Source organism: Vulpes vulpes, chromosome 11, assembly GCF_048418805.1.
Source record: "Vulpes vulpes isolate BD-2025 chromosome 11, VulVul3, whole genome shotgun sequence".
In the NCBI taxonomy this organism is placed as follows: domain Eukaryota; kingdom Metazoa; phylum Chordata; class Mammalia; order Carnivora; family Canidae; genus Vulpes; species Vulpes vulpes.
The window spans coordinates 101,414,660-101,434,677 of NC_132790.1; the positions used below are offsets into that span (position 1 = coordinate 101,414,660).

The 20,018-nt window shown below is 40.7% G+C and overlaps 1 protein-coding gene across 10 annotated transcripts in view; it reads right to left on the minus strand.

The window, feature by feature from the left end:
* Positions 1–20,018, minus strand: part of VEPH1 (ventricular zone expressed PH domain containing 1) — a 225,886-nt gene that overhangs the window by 33,150 nt on the left and 172,718 nt on the right. For all 10 annotated transcript variants that reach the window (XM_072727244.1, XM_072727239.1, XM_072727241.1 and 7 more), the window contains one exon: positions 19,450–19,584. In XM_072727244.1, the coding sequence (XP_072583345.1) occupies positions 19,450–19,584 (135 nt within the window). The remainder of the gene's footprint in view (positions 1–19,449; positions 19,585–20,018) is intronic.

The window sequence follows — 20,018 nt, forward strand, 5'->3', positions numbered from 1 at the left end:
TTCTGGGTTCAATACATTTCTTTGAACAGGTCTGGATTCATGAAAAATATGTACTAATGTTTAGTTATTTTTCATTTTCGTAAATGATGTGATGCGTGGACCATATTCTGTGTCTTGCTTGTTTCTCTCAAGCTCTACACATGGCATCGTATGTGGACTTGTTTGTTGCCCCCATCGCTATGGAGCGATTTCATAGTGCACATCTGCCAACCCCACATTTTACTTAGCCATTCCCCGTGCCTCCATCTTTGCATGTACAGGAACCGTGCAACAATTAATATCCTCAGACGTGTCCCCTTGTGACATGAGTTAGAATTTTTCTGGGATAAATTCAGAAGTGGAATTATTGCTGGATCATAGGGTATGTTTAAGACTGTAGAGGAATTTTTGTTGTTGTTGTTTCTACAAAGGCTTTCTGAGCAAATTTTCTTGAAACTTGGGATTTGGGCTAAAAGAACAAGCTTGAAAAGTTAATTTATGACTAATTAGAAAGTAAGAGACCATCTAGAGAGATTTATCTTCCCAGAAGTATGTGTTTACATCAAGGTAGGAATGAGACCCAGGATTTGAAGACATCTCTAAGCTGTCAAGCTGGAGACACTAGTCTTATCCTCTCCTTGGAGAGATTTATTTATAACCCACAAGACCAAATTTTTTTCTTCTCTTCTTTCAGATGAGGGAGGGTGCTGGCCCTCCCCTGTATAAATATCCAGATCCATAGTCTCAGGGTTCCTTTACCTACAACACAGACCTGGCATGTATAGGATGACATCAGGCTCTCACTGTGTGGTCTACGGTTAATAACTGAGGCAAAGGGGAGTTGGTGAGGTTATTTGCTGTAAGTCATCTGCTCTGCTCCAGAAATCTTGTTTGCATGACACATTAAAAATTTAACATTATGCATATCCTTAACTTCATTAAGTTTTGTTAAATTACTTTTCCAGAATGATCTAATTTATATTCCCACCAGCACAGTATGAATTCCTTTTCTGCATCATGATGGAAAGCCTTTTTAGGCTCTGAAATTTCTGGAAAATTACTATCTAATAGTCTTTTTTATATCTGAATTAGGCCATGCTTTTAGTGACCACAGTCATATTGGTCTGATTGCAGTCAGGGGCTGGCAGTAGTCTCTAGTGACTATTTAAACCATTACTTCTTAAACCAGGGGGAAAAATCAGCCACATTTCTGTGTCAAACATTGCATTTTTCTTCATCTTTATTGCCTTTTGCTATCATAAGAAGCATTCCAAGTTCTGGGAATCAGACCACCCTTTCTAGGTGCAATTACTTTAATACACTAGTGCATATCAGCATTTAGCCAGGGTCTAGTTTTATTTAAGAACTACCATTTTGCTGATATGCTTACTACTTGGAATGGTTACAAAGGTGATAAAACTGACTGTGCCATGGATGCATGGAGAAGACATTGCTTCCCATGATGTAGAAATTTCAAATGTCTCCACTTAGTTTTTCAAAGAGTAGAGCACAGCACTAAGTGCTGATGAAGTACTAAGAGATCAAGGCAGATGTAATATTGAATTATCTCTCATAGAGAAATGGATTAAGTAAACTCTGCTCTATTTACACAATGGAGAACTTTACAGATACTAAAATGAATGAGCTAGCTCCACATGTGTGAACAGATAGATATATTTTTAAAACATAATGGTAAGCATAGAAAGGATATTGCAAAAGATATGTGCAATATGATAACACATATGTAAAAGTTTAAAATGATAGTACAAAAATATCCATGGAAATAATACACACCAACCTCAAGAGAGTATTTACAGCAGTTTCTTTTTGTAAAGGAGAATATTTAAAGTAAATATGGAAGAAATGTAAACATCTTTTTTTATCTTGTGGTGGGAACGGGTATTATCTTTCTCCACTTTCTGAATTTATGAGCTATTTCAGAATTCAATAAAAAATAAAAGTAAGACAGAGAACATAAGGAAGCAGAAACTGGCTAGTGTTAGGATCTGTGAGGAAGAAAGGTTATACATTTGGGGAAGGCTTCCTTGGTACCCCTTGAATCCCTTGTAGGGAAGTCTCCTTATTTTGCCTGTGGGAGGCTGGCCTTGGTGGTTAAGATCAGTAAAAGACAACCTCTTTCTCCTGATTTTTGCATTTTATACTACGTGCATTTATTCTTGTTGGGGAGCTCCACATGAAAGCTTCTTTTAATCTAGCTCTTCGATCTTAAATGCACAAGCTAACACATCTAAAGGAGCTGGAGAAAGAACAGCAAATAAAGCCTAAATCTAGCAGGAGAAGACAAATAATAAAGAACTCAATAAAATAGAGACCAGAAGAACAGTAGAACAGATCAATGAAATGAGGAGCTGGTTCTTTGAAAGAATTAAGAGGATAGATAAACCCCTAGCCAGCCTTATTAAAAAGAAAAAAGACTCAAATTAATAAAATGATGGATGAAAGAGGAGAGGTCACATCCAACACCAAGGAAATACAAATGATTTTAAGAATGTGTTATGAGCAACCATATGCGAACAAATTTGGCAATCTGGAAAAGATGGATGCATTCCTGGAAACTTATAAACTACCAAACTGATAAAGGAAAAAATAGAAAACCTGAACAGACCAATAATCAGCAAGGAAATGGAAGCAGTCATCAAAAACCTCCCAAGAAACAAGAGTCCAGGGCCGGATGGCTCCCAGAGGAATTCTACCAAACATTTAAAGAAGAATTAATACCTATTCTACTGAAGCTGTTTCAAGGATAGAATTGGAAAGAAAACCTCCAAACTCATTCTATGAGGCCAGCATTACCTTGATCCCCAAACCAGACAAAGATCCCAGTGAAGAGCAGAATTACAGATCAATATCCCTGATGAATATGGATGCAAAAATTCTTGCCAAGACACTAGCCAATAGGGTCCAACAGTACATCAAAAGGATTATTCACCACAACAAGTGGGATTCATTCCTGGGATACAAGGATGGTTCAATGTCCACATATCAATCAATGTGATAGATCACATTAATCAAAGAAAGGAAAAGAACCATATGATCCCTCAACTGATGGAGAAAAAGCATTTGACAAAGTACGGCATCCTTTCTTGATTAAAATTCTCCATAATGTAGGGATAGAGGGAACATACCACAATATCATAAAAGCCATCTAGGGAAAGCCCAAAAAGAATATCATTCTCAGTGTGTGTGTGTGTGTGTGGGGGGGTGAACTTAAAGCTCTTCCCCTCACATCAGGAACACGACAGGGATGTCCACTCTCACCACTGTTGTTCACATAGTACTAGAAGTCCTAGTCTCAGCTATCGACAATGAAAAGAAATAAAAGCCATCCAAGCTGGCAAAGAAGAAGTCAAACTCTCACTCTTCACAGATGACATGATATTTGATGTGGAAAAACCAAAAGACTCCACCAAAGAATTGCTAGATCTCATACAGCAATTCAGCAATGTGGCAGGAAATGAAATTAGTGCACAGAAATCAGTTGCATTTCTAGTCACCGACAATGAGACTGAAGAAAGAGAAATCAAGGAATTGATCCCAAGTATGGGATCATACTTCCATCAAAATTGCATCATACTTGCATCATAATCGCATCAAAACCCATAAGATACCTAGGAATAAACCTAACCAAAGAGGTAAAGGATCTATATTCTGAAAACTACAGAACACTGATGAAAGAAATTGAGGAAGACACAAAGAGATGCGAAAACATTCCATGCTCATAGATTGTAAGAATAAATATTGTTAAAATGTCTATGCTCCCCAGGGCAATCAACACATTCAATGCAATCCCCATCAAAATACCATGGACTTTCTTCACAGAGTTTGGAACAAATAATTCTAAGATTTGTATGGAACCAGAAAAGATCCCTAGTAGCTAGAGGAATGTTGATAAAGAAAACCAAATCTAGTGGCATCACAATGCAGGGCTTTAAGCTCTATTACAAAGCTGTGGTCATCAGGACAGTGTGGTATTGGCACAGAAACAGACACACAGATCAATGGAACAGAATAGAGAACCCAGAAATGGACCCAATGGTCAACTAATCTTCAACAAAGCAGGAAAGACTATCCGTTGGAAAAAGGACAGTCTCTTCAATAAATGGTGCTTGGAAAATCGGACAGCCTCATGCAGAAGAAGGAAACTGGACCACTCTCTTACACCAGACACAAAGATAAACTCAAAATGGATGGAAGATCTAAATGTGAGACAAGAATTCATCAAAATCCTAGAGGAGAACACAGGCAACACCCTTTTTGAACTTGGCCACAGCAACTTCTTGCAAGATATCCATGAGGGCAAGGGAAACAAAAGCAAAAATGAACAATTGGGACTTAATGAAGATAAAAAGCTTCTGTGCAGCAAAGGAAACAGTCAACAAGACTAAAAGACAAGAATGGGAGAAGATATTTGGAAATGCCTTATCAGATAAAGGGCTAGTATCCAAGGTCTATAAAGAATGTATCAAACTCAACACCTAAAAAGCAAACAAATCCAATCATAAAATGGGCAGAAGACATGAACAGACATTTCTCCAAAGAAGACCTACGAATAAATGGTCAACAGGCACATGAGGAAATGCTCTGCATCACTTGCCATCAGGGAAACGCAAATCAAAACCACAATCCCACCTCACCCCAGTGAGAATGGGGAAAATTAACAAGATAAAAAACAACAGATGTTGGAGAGGATGTGGAGAAAGGGGGACCCTCTTGCACTGTTGGTGGGAACGTGAACTGGTGCAGCTACTCTGGAAAACTGTGTGGAGGGTCCTCAAACAGTTAAAAATAGACCTGCCCTACAACCCAGGAATTGCACTGCTGGGGATTTACCCCAAAGATACAGATGCAGTGAAACGCCGGGACACCTGCACCCCGATGTTTCTAGCAGCAATGGCCACAATAGCCAAACTGTGGAAGGAGCCTCGGTGTCCATCGCAGATGATGGATAAAGAAGATGTGGTCTATGTACACAATGGAATATCACTCAGCCACCAGAAACGACGAATACCCACTATTTACATCAACGTGGATGGAACTGGAGGGTATTATGCTGAGTGAAGTAAGTCAATCGGAGAAAGACAATTATCATAAGGTCTCACTCATATGGGGAATATAAGAAATAGCAAAAGGGACCACAAGGGTGGAAACTGGGTGGGGAAAAATTAGAGAGGGAGACAAACCATGAGAGACTCATGACTCTGGCAAACAAAAGGAGGGTTGCTGAAGGGGAGGGGGCGGGGGATGGGGTTACTGGGTGACTGAGGCACTGAGGAGGGCACTTGATGGGATGAGCACTGGGCATTATACAGTGTTGGCAAATTGAATTAAATAAAAAAACCTTCAAAAATAAATCTAGTTCTTCGAACTCAGAGACAGAGATAAACATGAAATGCAGAGTGTTTGATTTCAAAGAGTTGATGTTACGTTGTTTTGTTTTAGAAAACAAAACAAAGCAAAAATCCAAAGCATGTTAACACCAACTTATGTCATAGAGAAGTGCTACGGAATGGGTTAAATGACACAAGTGATACTTCAAAATAAGGGATTTTTTTTCTTCCTGGAGAGTGGTATGGCACAGAGAACGTAGGTTTTGGAACCCGATGTGAGTCTGAGCCCTGTCACTGCCACTCACTAACAGTTCTTGGGAAATACCTTAATTTCTCGATGCTTTCAATGCACTTTTCAATCTGTAAAATGTCTGTGATCTCTAAGCTGTCCCCTTCAGAATTTGCTGCTGCAAATAAATTCATGGATAATTGTACCACACTGTAAACTATAGAGAAATAATACAAAGCAGTGATAATGATGACGATTTGAACGCAATGAGATAAGGAGCTCTTTTTTATGCATATGGATGGATACAGGGTTCTTTGTCTCTTAGCTAGATAAATATGTAAATCTTTCCAAAATAAATGAGTCATTTAAGAAACACTGATGTTAGGCGCCTGAGAAACGTATTTTGTTTTCTAAAAGCAAGTAACATCCTTATTTGTCTTTGTTAGTTTGTTGTCAAATCTAGGGATATTGGATGTAATGAGATGCAAACATAGAAGGATGTAATGCAACGTGAACACTTGAAAGGGGAGTAATGCCATGTGCATGTTTGATGGGGCCGTAATGAGATGTACAAATAGAAATGCACATGGAGATGTGCATGGGCAATAGTGTAATGAGATGCATAAATGGATGGGTGTAATGATAAAAGCATTTAGGGGGGATGTAATGTGATTTATAAATGGAAGCATTAAATGGGAAGGGTGGAAAGGGCAGGCCGTGATAAGAAGCAGAGAGAAAGAATGCAGTGCTATGCGTGAATGGGAGAGCTAATAATATGTGCACAATGAGGATGTAATGAGATAAAAATGGGATGGCATAATGAGGCTCACAGATGGAGGGATGTAATGAGCTGTGCAGAAAGGAAGGAATCATGACAACCATAAAAGGAAGGATTTAATACTATGAATAAAGAAATGGGCACAAGAAGACGTGAGCAGTGAAAGAAGGAGCAAAAAAAAAAAAAGGACATGGATGAGGGGATGGGAAAGGGGATGGGAAATAACAAGGTGGGCAAATGGAACACTCTAATGAGATGCTGAAATTAAAGGGTGCAACGAGGTGTGCCCATGTGGGGAATAATTAGACACACATCTAGGCCTATAATGAGGTACCTGGGCCCTGATCAGACGCGGGCCACAGTGTTCAGTTCCTATGAAGTAGGTGAAGGTGGAAAAAATTCAGAGCAGAGCCATATATGTCTATCTAAATGGTTACAAATGCGAGAAAGAGAATACTGAACAGGTGATTTAACCGGAGCCTCAAAGTTTATGAAGCAACGGTTTCACTGATGCTGTTTATGGGGCGCTCACTCTGGGCCAGGTACTCTCCTGGGTGCTTGACTGAACGTGTCATCTCCGACCGCCTTCCTAGCAACCCTGCCAGGCAGGTGGGTTTGTTCCTAGTTAGAGGTGAAGAAGTTAGGCTTCAGGGAGGTGAACCAACCTGCCCAGATTCCCAGAACATGGTGGTGGCAGAGATGTGACTCAAGCCGAATCACCTGCATTCCAGGTGCCTTTGCCTCTTTTCAGGTAGTTCCCAAAGGGTAGTCCGTGGGACCTCCTGCCTCACAATCACCTGCACCATGTGGCAGAGAACCAGCCCATCCCCAAGATTACCACTTGCAGAATCCACAGAGGTCCCGAGAATTTGCATTTAAACAAGGTCTCCTGGGACTGTCACATGTGCTAAGGTCTGGGAACTACCCCACAGAGTCGGGGGGCGGGAGTGTTCTCACGCTTCCCACCAGCTCTGGTACAAGATCATGAAGAAAGGGGCTTACGCACAGCCTGAGCAGTTTAGGTTGGCTCCACGGGAGACTCCAGAAGGAATTATCAGACCCTGGAATGGGGCATCAAATGATTCTGTGGACTGTATTTACCAAAGCTGTTTTTTTTTTTTTTCTAAAGGCCTTTACCCTCAGAATGGCCTCCAATAGGAACCCCAAGTTGTAGTCAAGATGTAGAATGATGCAACAATGCATTGAAAATAATTAGACTTTAGGAAATATTTGGATACTGAATTAAAAAAAAAAAAAAAGGGTTACTCCATAATCCTAAAAGGAAAGAGGGTCTTGTGGCAATGTGTTCCGAGAACCAAAAGTCTGCTAATCTACATGCGACGTACAGGATCATAAAACAAAAGGCAAATAGTGCCTCTGACTCTTCTCTTTCCTGACACGCTTAGCATCGAGATATCTAAATTGCTATGATTTTTTTTTTAGATGAGAAAAACCAGAATCTGTATTTTGAAACGAGTGCTAGTTAAACTTGGATGACTGCTCGCACGTCAGTGACACCCTCTGGAAGTCTCCAGTCTCTTCCCGAACCGTTGTGTAGAGTACGCTCGTGAGCCCCGGACAAAACGGTTGCATGACTTTAATGAAACCCAGCTTGTACGTCTCGATGCCGTTGGGGCCGTCCCCCTGTATCGTCCACCTGGACCTGCATAAGCCTTTGGGGCTCTTGTGAAATCTGATCTCATTCTCAGAAGATGGAACCTTCGTCATTCATTTTAAGGGGAAGTACAATAAAATGAAACCCGTTCGCATTGGCTGAGCTCTTGCTGCGTGCCCAGGGAGTCTTCTAAATCTCCTAACATGCTGGTGAGGTGGGCACTGGTATTCCGTGCCCTTCACAGGTAAGGGAGATGAAGCACAGAGGACCTACCCCAAGAGTCCGCAAGCGCCGCGGTCAGCATTCACACCCAGATCCTGAGCTCCTAACTGCCGCACCTCCACTTTGCTTGGAAAGAGCTGGTTATTCTAATAGTTTAACGCCCAGGATTGCCCTTCACGCAGTATCCCTGACAGCACTGAGGGCAGAAAGTCTACTATCTGACTCATGCACTGATTCTTTAAGAAAAGGCCCCAAACCACTCCTGCACTATTGGACTGGAATAGACATTTCAGAGCAACTATGTACCTCTGTTCCCCCAGGAATAGAGTTATTTTGCTAAACTATTTTCTAAATTTTTTTTTTTTTTTTAATTTCCTTGACTGATGCAGACCATCTGGCTGACTGCGCAGGAATGTTCACTACAGTAGTAAAATCGACATGCCTCGTTATAGGACAGCGTGGCTTGTGAAAAGCCAAGGAAACACAAGACAGGTGATAAACCAGGTTTTAAGCTAAACCGAGAAAATCGCTCTTCTGCCAATTTTCATGTTTCGAGAAGAGCTGACGTACAACATAAGTATAATATGTGTGGGTGGTGGTCGGGGAGACACGAGCAGTGTGCATTAATTAGCCGTGCGTAAGGATAACGATTTTCTAGTTTTTAGAGGGTGAATCAAACACTCACTCAGGTTCAATGTGTTTATAGAGTCATGTGCAATCACTTAGTACGAGTTGCGTGTATGGAACTGTTTAGATGAGGGTCCCTATGGATTGTTCCAGTGTAGAGCTGTTAAGGGGGGACAAAGAAAGAAGCTGAGCGAAGGTCGAGACCGTATTTAGGGGGGCAAGGCTGAGAGTGCAGCTGACCTTCCCCACTCTGCGGGCCCCAGGCAGGTAAGTCAGGCCCGCACAGGTGTCCAGGGCATGTGTCTCTTCTCAAGGGCTCCCTCCACCTCCGAGCCTGTGTCCTCTCATGTGAGTCACCTTAGTCCCCGGTGAACGACACCGTGGCTCTGGTGGGCGCACAGGCCAGCAGCTGGGGCAGGAGTGCGTCTTGTGCCGAAGCTCACCATCCTAATTTTGCAAGCCTGGCCTGGGCAGCAGGGCGCCCCCAACCTCACCTTGCCCACTGGCCCCCGGAGAGGGGTCCCGGGGGGGGTCCCAGGGGGTGCCCTGGGGGTCTGCAGCAGCTCCACCCAACAGCACGACCACTGAGCTGTACCCTGGGCTCTACGGGGAGTCACAGAGCGGGTGTGGGGCGGAGAAGAGAGGCAAAGATGTCTTGTGAAGAGAAGCCCAACACGAATCCAAACCCTCCTTCATTGAGAAAAATAACCCGTGGTTTCCTCCCTGCGCTCTGAAGATGGTCTTTCTGTTTCTCAAATTGGGGTCCCTATGTACCCCCCTGGTCTGCGCCGTGGCTCTCCAGACCTGCCCTACCTTGACGCCTCTCAGCATCGAACTGCCCCTCAACTAGGGGACAAAAGCCCAAGCTTAGGCAGACCCCACTGTAGCACCTACACAGCTGAGCACCACCGAAGGGGACCCTGTTTCTGTATTACTTCATGTGTCTTATCTCGGATCCCACATGGACACGTCTCATTGCCCGACACTCCTGCTGTGTCTCCAGCAGGTTCACCGTTCCTTTGTCTGAGGATTTCATTTGAGACCTCCTTTGCTCTAGCCTCCTCCCTTCCATCCCTCCTCCCCCATCACACTCTCAGCTGACGGCCTCACCTCTTATTTCACTGAAAAAGATGAAAAGCCACGAAACAGAACTCATTCATCTTTCCCCCATCACATCCACTTCTGGATCTGGGTCTGTGTGCAATCGCTTTTTCTCATCTGGTCACCATCCTCGCCCTTTCTGTGGTGTCACCCCAACACTTGCAAACATGCGCGGGGGGCTTCCATTCCCAACCATCTCCATACTTACTCCACTATGAACCCATTCGGCACCAACCTCTCAAATAGCTCTCCACAGATGCTTGTCTCCGTCCTCACTCTCTCCTCATGTCTTCACCTACTCCGTTTTGAGCCTTGCCTTTAAAATCCTCCTAGAACGGCCTTTTCCAAGCTGCCCAGTTGGATGGACACTTTTCTATACCCTGCTGCCTTGACCTGGCCGCCAAATCCCATTCGCTTCTCTTCTCTCTCTTTCTTAGACTCTCTTGAGATGTGTGACTTCTCTTTTGTCTTTTGGCTGCTCTCTGGACTCAATCCTGTACTGGGTCCTTGGCTCTCTAGACTGTCTTCTCAGATTGGCTTAATCTTCCCGTGGTTTTCCCCACCTCAGTGCCCAGAGTGCCCTCTTCTGTGGCCTAAACCACAGATTTGCATACTAGATGATTATTCTGGGACATCTCACAGACATTTTTAAATTTAAGATATTCAAAAGTCCCCCTCCCCCTTACACTCTCCCATTAGCTTGCATTACCCTTTCACCTCCAAAATTTATATTGACTGTGTCATTCATTTTTATCCCTAGCAGGACCATCCCACCTCTAATTACCTTCTTCTCTCATCTGGGTGAGCAATAGTCTTCACAGTCTCTCTGATTCCACTTTTGCCCCTTTCTGATCTAGGCCCCACAGAGCAGACTGAAAATAGGCTGGGTAACGATGTCTGCCGCTCAAAACTCTTCAACGACTCCTCCATAGACCGCAATAAAATCTAAGGCCCTTGCCATGGCTTACAAGGCAGACGTAAATCACCCCAGACCAACTCTCCCTTTGGTTCCCTGGGCTCAACCCTGATTCTTTTACTTCATGGAACAGTGGGAGGGGAGAGTTCATTCCTGGGGTGGGCATGGCCACCCACAGTGTTGTAGGAAGAAGAAAATATTAGAACTCTCACTTTTGTTTACTTTTCATCTCATCCTTTAAGATTCCTATTTTGAATATTTTTAGAATAAAAATGAGTGTCATAATACATATATATTATTTATAGGCAAATAAATATATAAACACAGAGGGTGCTTACTCAAAATTTTTTTTTCTGATGGGATGTGTGATTTAAATTTGGAGGAGAATGCTCTAATGCACCAAGGTTTTGTCTTTCTCTTCTTTTTTTTCTTTTAATTATCATTTTTGTTTTTGTTATATGGTCTCAAGGTCTTTGAGCAAATTATTCTCTTTGCCAGGAAAACTCATCTGACACCAGGTCAGAGAAACTTCCCTTACCGCGCAACAAACACTGCTGTTCTTCATCACTTCCTTCAGGCATTTTTTTTTTTTTTACAGTATCTTTCAGTGTGGCATCGTGCATTTCTTTACTTGCAAATTGCTTGTCTCCTCGGGGGAAGAGCATGATGAGTTATTTTTGGTCTCTGCACAGAGCTTGGCATAAAGTAGGCATTCGCAAAAAAGTATTTTAACTTAATGAATGAATTTACAGTTCTATCCACCAGGCCTTCACTATGATTTTTTGTTGTTATTTCCTCCATCTTACTACGTGCATCATCCTTCTTACATGAAACCCTGTCCCTCTTTCATTTAAAAGTTCAGACTCTATTTTAATGTCCACTCCTCTTCCAACTAGCTCTCTGAGCCAGGGACGTCCCAGACATTGGCGTCTGTATCTACATCCCGCCCTCAATCTGCCTTCTCAACCCCCTTGCCTTCAGCTTCCTATTATGGATTATATTCTCGTTGTCTCTTGACCTCACCTTTGCCTCTGAGATGGTGCCAATCAGATTTTCCTGGTTCTCAGCTTACAGCCTAAAAGTCCCCACGCCAAGCTAGGCTTTGGAAATCACAAACACAAAACCAGTTCCCATTTACCCCATTCTCACCTAGCTTGCTCCGAAAGGGAGGGCCCGACAAAACCAATCTCTCTCCAACACCGTGACTCGCCCTGCTCCCCAGGAGGCTGACCCACCCCACTTGTCACACACGCAGACTTAAACTTATTTTGAGAATGTGAATCGTTGCAGCCTATATACAATAAATCCGCACCTTACTTAGGCATTCGTTGACTGGAGCACCGTATTAACACTGTGACTCGACACGTTAAATCTAAGTCTTGGGGAGCATCAGAAAGTCTCCTTTTGTTATACCCAGAATTGGTGTTTCAGTCTTATTTATGCTTTGACACTACAGCCAATTACCCTGGGAACTGTCAAGTATGTTTGTAGCAGTGTGGACTGAAAACAAATCTCCAAATGTTAGCCATATGGGGCACATTTTATTTCAGCAGTAAATTTAATTTTTTTTTGTTGTTGTTGTTTCCATAACGGACAGTTTTGAGACCTCTTTTCTACGGCATATGGAATTTCTCCATACTTTGGGAACTAGAACATGTGTGTCAAAAAAGGAGATTCCTCCCTCAAATTTCAGTCTTTTAGTAATCCCCAATCAACTTTGTCAACTGCCTGCTTCCCTGGTAATCAGAGCACCCCTCCTTCTGAAGGGCTGGGCCACACATGCACTGGAACGAAATCATTAATGAATCCTCTAGTTGCTCCCGGAAGCCATCCTCCTCATTTCTTGAGTAAATTATTGGATTTTCTGCCTTTTTCTAAGATCTTTATTTTATAATGAAAACTGATGAACTTAAAATGGATTTTTCTTTAAGTAAACGGCTCACTTACATTTACTGACATAAGGCAATGTAACTAAAACTGTTAATAACTGTTATAACTGTTATTCTTTGATTATAAAAAGAAGCCATACTTCTAACAGAAAATCTCAAAAATGCTAATTCCACCAACCAGAGCTAACCATTGCTAACATTTCAGTATATTTCCTTTTGGTAGTTTTAATGGAATTTTCCAAATAATCCTCTTTGGATAAATAATTTTGAATCTTGCAATGTGGCATTTGACATAGTACTGTTTCATGCCACTAAACACTTTTTATAAACATGGTTTTTCATGTTTTCTTAATATTCTTCCATAGGGGTGGAAAAAATATATATGTATACTTTTATTCTCCCATCTTGAGACATTTACACTAAACATAAATAACCCCACAATATTTTTTTGGTGTGCATATCTTAAGTTTTGTACACATTTCAGATTGTTTCTTTAGAATAGATTCCTAGAAACAGAATCACTGTGTTAAAGGATATGAACATTTTTAAGACTCTTGACCTGCATTGCTAAATTGTTTTTTAGAAGTGTTGAAATAATTTACACCCCAACTAAAAATGTGTGAGAGTGTCTAAACTCCCTTGCTGTAACCAGAACTGATTATTATCCTTCTAAAAATGGATTAAAAGGGGGTCATGTTAATGTTAATTTCAGCTTTTATATCTTTGACTATTAATGAAGAAAAATATTTTTTCTGAACTGAGTCTCCTTTGAGTTCTTTGCTCATGTCCTTGGCCCATTGATTATTGATTTACATATCTTAGGGATATTAAAAATTCATCTTTCATACTGATTACACATTTTCATTTTAAGTCACTGTGCATGACAGGTTTTGTTTTTTATAAGCTTTGTATTTTTATGTAGTTGAATCTGTCAACACTCTACTCTTAAATGTTACTCATAGGTTTAATTGATTTTTTTAAAAGAAAGAAAAGCATATGCAAAGGATAATGTAACAGATATCCATGTACTTGCCATATTAATAAATATTGATATTTTGCTTCTGATTTTAAAGGCTTATTTATTTTAGAGAGAGAGAGAGAGAGAGAGAGAGCCCAAGCGTGAGGGGCAGAGGGAGAAGGAGACAGACTCTCAAGCAGGCTCCGCACTCAACGTGGGGCTCAATCTCATTATCCCGAGATCACAACCTGAGCTGAAACCAAGAGTGGGATCCTTAACTGACTGTGCCCCCAGGTGCTCTTGCTGCTGATTTTCTAAAAAACAAAATTACAAATGAAATTGAGATCTCTTTAATTCCCTTTCCAGTAACATTTCCCTCTCTCCTTTACCCACGTCTTCATTATCCAGAGGCAAGCCTCTCATGAATTTTGGTGTGATTTCAAAAAAATTTTTTTAACATTTTATTTATTTATTCATGAGAGAGAAAGAGAGAGAGAGGCAGAGACACAGGCAGAGCGAGAAGCAGGCTCCATGCAGGGAGCCCGATGTGGACTGGATCCCGGGTCTCTAGGATCATGCCCTGGGCCTAAGGCAGATGCTAAACCATTGAGCCACCCAGGGATCCCCCAAATATACTTTTTTATATTTTTACCACAGGTATGTGTTCTCATAAGCATTCATAATACTGCTTAGAATGTTATAAAAATTTATGTAAGTTATCATACTATTTTTTTACACTTTTGCAACCTGCTTATTAAAACTTAATATCCTGCTTTCAAGAGGGACTCCACGTTACTACACATAGATCGAATTAATTCACTTTCACTGTCTGTAGAGCATGATTATACCACAACATTTCCTCATTTCTCTACTGATGAACATTTGCATCGCTCCTGATGTTTTGGTGCAGATAATATTCAGTGACATCTGTACATGTCTCCTGGTGCAGGCACGTTGAGAGTTTCACCTGGAAATGGAATCACAGGATGATAGGGTACAGGAGTTTATCATACCACCAGCTACTGCCAGGCTGTTCTTTGTAAAATGCTGTAAAGAAAATTGCTTTGGGACGCCTGGGTAGCTCAGTGGTTGAGCGTCTGCCTTCAGCTCAGGACGTGACCCCTTGGGGTCCCGGGATCGAGTCCCACATTGTTCTTCCTGCATGGAGCCTGCTTCTCCCCCTGTCTGTGTCTCTGCCTCTCTCTCTCTCTGTGTCTCTCATGGATAAATACATAAAACTTTAAAAAAAAAAAGAAAAGAAAATTGCCTTAAACTTTGTCTAGGACAGAACATTTTTGTATGTTATAATACAAAAGACCTCCCTGTGGTAAAAAAAATTAAGCATTTATGATAAAATGCTTAAGCATTTTTCTGATAAACTTTAAGTGGAATTAAAATTCTGGAAAGTTAGTTAATCACCTACCTTGTCAGTTATCAGTCATTTATGAATCTAATTAATGATTATTTACTTTTTTCTTAAGTACTTTTTTCTTTTTGAAGTAGGCAATCTTTCATATTCTTATCGATAGTATATGAATATTCTCATTTTTTTTCACATCCTTCCAAGTCTTGTATTGTTACAATTTTTTATCCTTGCCAGTCTGATCATTGTAAAAAGGCATATAATTTTTAAATATTTAAATCAATTATTTCCCTGATTTTTAGTGAGACTAAACATCTTTTCTTATGTTCATTGTTCATTTGAGTTTCCTGTTCTGTGAATTTTCTGTTCATAGTCTTTGTCCAGTTTTGTCTTGTGTTGTTTGTTATCTTCCTTGTTGATTTAGGATTTTTGTCTTAATTATCCATATTTCAAATACCTTTTCACATCTTGTGCTAGTCTTTTAACTTTGTTATAGTGTATTTTTGCAATACAGACATGTAAACAATGATGTAGTCAAAACTATTTTTTTCATCATTTCTGCTTACATATCTCAAAAAATTCTTTCTTATCCTGAGGTCACAAAGACAACTTTTGATATTTTCTTCTAATTATACAGTTTCATTGATTACATGTAGGCCTTTAATCCACCCAGAGTTATGTTGTCTAGAGTGTCTTTGTTATTCTTGAAAGAAAGAGGGAGAGAAATGCTGGCCAGAAATCAGAATTTCAGCCGACCTTTCTTGAGACATCGCAATGGCTGTCACTGTTCTGAGAACTACGTGTTGACTTAGTCCTCAAACAGCTCTATGAGGTAGGAACAGATATTTTGCAAAAAGAAAGAAACTGCATAAAGAAAGAAACTGAAGCTCAGAGTCAAAGTCTTCAGAACCCAGAAAGTGGCACAGATTTTAAACCCAGGAAGTCTGGCTTCCGAGCCTCGCTTACCTACTCTGGCAGGTGTATGAGTCACCATAGGTAGGTTATGTGGCTGCACTATCCAGGCCTTAGTTTTTAACAAAGCACAAGACTGTCTCTTCTTCATGGGAAGTGTGTAGTGGGCCTGGGTGGCTCTCCAGAGCAGCAGTCCTCCGCGTGGTGGCTCAGAATTCTGTGTGCACCTGCTGGCAACTCTCAACATTTGCTTCTGTAGTGACCGCGGTATAAAGAGAGGGATCACTTCTCATATTTCATTGGCTGAAGCAAGTCACATGGCCAAACCTTACTTCCAGATTCAGGGAGATGTAATCTTCTTATGTGCCCGGAGTAGAGAGGAACTAGATGCATTCGTGACAGCTGTGGTGTCACCTCGGCATGTGCTCATGTTCTAGCTCAGCCACTGACTAGCCGTGTGACTTTCGATAGGTCCCTTTGCTCCTGATTTTAATTTTGGGAAAATGACAGCATTCACCTATTTATTCAGCTGGTGCTCATTAGTTATTGAGAGTCCAGTGTATGCCAGGCGCTGTGTGACGCTGCCATTGCAAGGATAAATGGGGTGCAATTCCTGCCCTCAAGAGGGTGGCAATTTAATAGCTATCTTACTGCTGATTTTCAGTTCTAAAATTCCAAGACACTGTTAAAAAGCAATCACAATAACAAACCCTCCAGAGCATTATGTACTAGAGACTCAGACATTTTCTAAGAGTTTCTTCCTTTTTTGTATATGTGAATCCACTTGGCTGCAGTGTTAGCTCATTTGCAGCAACAGATACACACATGCACATCACTTCCAAATTTCTGGTGTATGCACATACTGGCATGTGTGGGGAAAATAAAGCAGACTTTGGATTATTCTCACGGCTCTTTTGAATTTAGTGGGCAGAACACTTCATAAAAAAAAAAAAAAGAAAAAGAAAATCGATTCGATTGAGAAATACCTGGGCAGATAACTTTGCTACATAATGTAAATTCCAGATATCAGTGGTTTTTTTTTTAAATTACTTATGAATAAATAAAATTATTAAAACTAAAGATTTCAAAACCATTTTGATTTGCAGTTAATTTTTCCCTAGAGGAATATTTATTCATATAAAATAGAAGAAATATGAAGACATATTTATGAGCATGCACAAAACTGGCTTGCCAAATTTTTAAAAACATCTCTCAGGACTCGAGGCAGACTGCCAAGTTTTAATTTACTAGTGCCTGTAGTGAAAATACAGCTCACATGGAAAGATTTATAAGAATTTGAGGTATTGTCTTTAATCATGATGCAACAGTTTAAAATTTGAATGAAATATGAAAAAAAATCCATTCTATTTTACATTGATGCAATTATGGCATTTCCTTTATTCCTAATACTGCAAGTCTAATTCTTAAACTAAAGCCAAAAAAAAAAAAAAAAGTGATGCAATAGTTGGATGCATTTTCAGTGTCTTACAGACCATTCTAAATAAATTTCTGATTAATCACATGCATTTGTCATCCTTCTTATAATCCTTCAACACTTAAGGGGTATTGAGTTAGTTTCACAATATAATAGTTTTTGATTAACTTACTACTTGTTTGTTCTCGAATTTATTTAACACTGATATGCTTGTTCCCCCTTCTAATAGTAAAACAAGGATAGAGACCATGACCATATACTCTCAGAACCTCTGGTTTGTCCAATAAACATCCAATTTCTTTCTTGAAGGTAAAAAAAGGATAATCAGAATCTTTGAGTATGCGAAGGGCTTAGAGAAGCTGGTTATATTTACTAAGGAGAGATCAATAACCATTCTCGATTCTCATCATACATATTCTCCTTGAATGATCTGATTTATTGCCATGACATCACACGTTACCTTATGACTTCTAAGTCTATGTCTCCAGGAATGGCCTTCTTCCTGGGGTCCACACAGGCATTCCAGCCACGATCACCACTTAATTATCTACACAGATAGCTCAGATTCAAAACACACAAACAAGAATGCCTTATCTTCTTCCTCCACCTCAGCAACATTTGTGGCCTTTTTCAGAAGGGTGCCATCAGCCATGCAGCCATATGATGCACCTGGAGTCATCCTTGGTTCTTCCATTTTCTTCAACAAGAACCAAGTCCTGTTGGTTCTATTTCTATAATAGCTCTTGAACCCAGCCTCTCCCTACAACTTCCAACTTCAGTTTACACCTTTGTTTCTTACCTGATTCTAGTAATAGTGTCTAAGTGGCCTTCCTATCTCCACCAAGCTTACTCTTGAATCATTTTCTCTATTACCCAGGCCTATGACTTTTCTCATGCAAATCTGAACATGTCAGTATTGATACACTTCCAGTTTTACCCTATTTGGTGAAGGGTGCTGTGCCACATTCTGGTCCTTCCCCAGCTTGGCTGTCTGCTCAGTAGCTCTCGGTCAGTTGTGTCCTGAGAGCATTATCCCTGCTTCCACACTCCTAAAATGCTGCGTCTCAAGTCATACTTGCCTGCCTCAGTAGAACTCTTTCTCACCTTGACCATGCTCTCTCTTCTGCTCACCTTCTTTTCTTTTCTTTTCTGTTTTCTTTTTTTGCTTTGTGGCAATTGCAGAGGACAAGGGGATGAAGGGAAGTATGGAGGGGAGAAATGAAAAGCACCAAAGAACTGGAGCTCAATTTCCTGATGCTCTTTGCCTTTCAACCCTAGAATCCATAGTCTATTTTGGTAAAACGTTTTCTATTCTACACCAGGTGCATAGTTTTTGTGTGTCTCTGAGTGGGCTGTGTTATGTCAGTTTGTCAGCCTTAAACAGCCCTGTTGAGAATTTGGCTAAGCTACTCCATAGTATTGCTGCCTCGGCATCCATTTTTCATTTTGGTTGGCCAAGTGGGCTGCAGGGGCCTTAAACTGGCACTAATCCTCTCATGCACATTCATGCCCTAGATAGCAGCCTGCAGAGTCACAAGCAAATACACACTCCTGATATGACACCTCCAATAGCTCTTGTGATCAACGGTTTTCCCTGCTTCTGAGGGCCTTCTTGTGGTGTCCCCTCTGGCCTTAGCCTTGGAACTCCCCAAAGCCCTCCACTCACAGCTGCAATAAAGACATGTGTCCCAGGTCCTGCCGTCTCTCTGCCTGCACCTTGCCTTGACCTCCCACTGTAGCCCCTAGGGGTATGCTGTATCCTTCCTGCGGAACCTGTAAGTAATATGTTTCTCTATTTCAGTCTCTCTTGTGGTGTTTTATTCACCCAGGACTCATCATCTAGCACTCTGTTCTGCCATTTAACAAATATTAATTTAACAATCATATCAGGCAATGACCCTATCTACCAATATCACAATGATTTCCACATCAAAATTATTAATCAGTGTTTTTTGATAATGATGAAAGAAGGTAAAGGAAAGAAGAAAAAAATTCAACTATTAAGAAAAAGGCAAACTGTTTCAAGGCAATCTTGAATATTGGTTTAGAATAACATGTCCGTGAAAGAAACACTTACCTTCTGCTGTGGAAACGTGGACTCCATCATGGCTGTTTCAAAGCTGTGAGCACCCTCTGCCTGAGTCTTCTCCCACAGAGCTCTGAGAAATTGTACAGAATGACTCTGTATGGACAGGGGCTCAGGAAACAGGCTCTGGAAAGGCATTAATGAGAAAACCATAACATTTCCTCTTGTCCCAACAATATTGTTAGATTGACTACCAGGTACTATTTAGGCTTGGTTTGAAATTCAATATGGTATAAATTTAAATAAAACAACAAAGCAATCTATCTTGAAGATCAAACAAATAATACATTTTAGGCTTTTCATTTTTTAATAGACAAGTAAAATTATATAATAGGATTCCAAGGCAGTTGATATTGATCTCTAAGTATGCCTAACCTTTGTAATGTAATGTTTACCCCAATCATTTCCCAAGCATGGTACTTACTTGGAAAGTGGTTAATATAAATATTCATATTTATTTGTTCAAAGATCTGACAATTATGGTATAAAATTAAAACTAAACTACAAATATCAAGTCTGTGAATACAGAGTAGATCATGAAGGCTAGAAATTAAGTAACT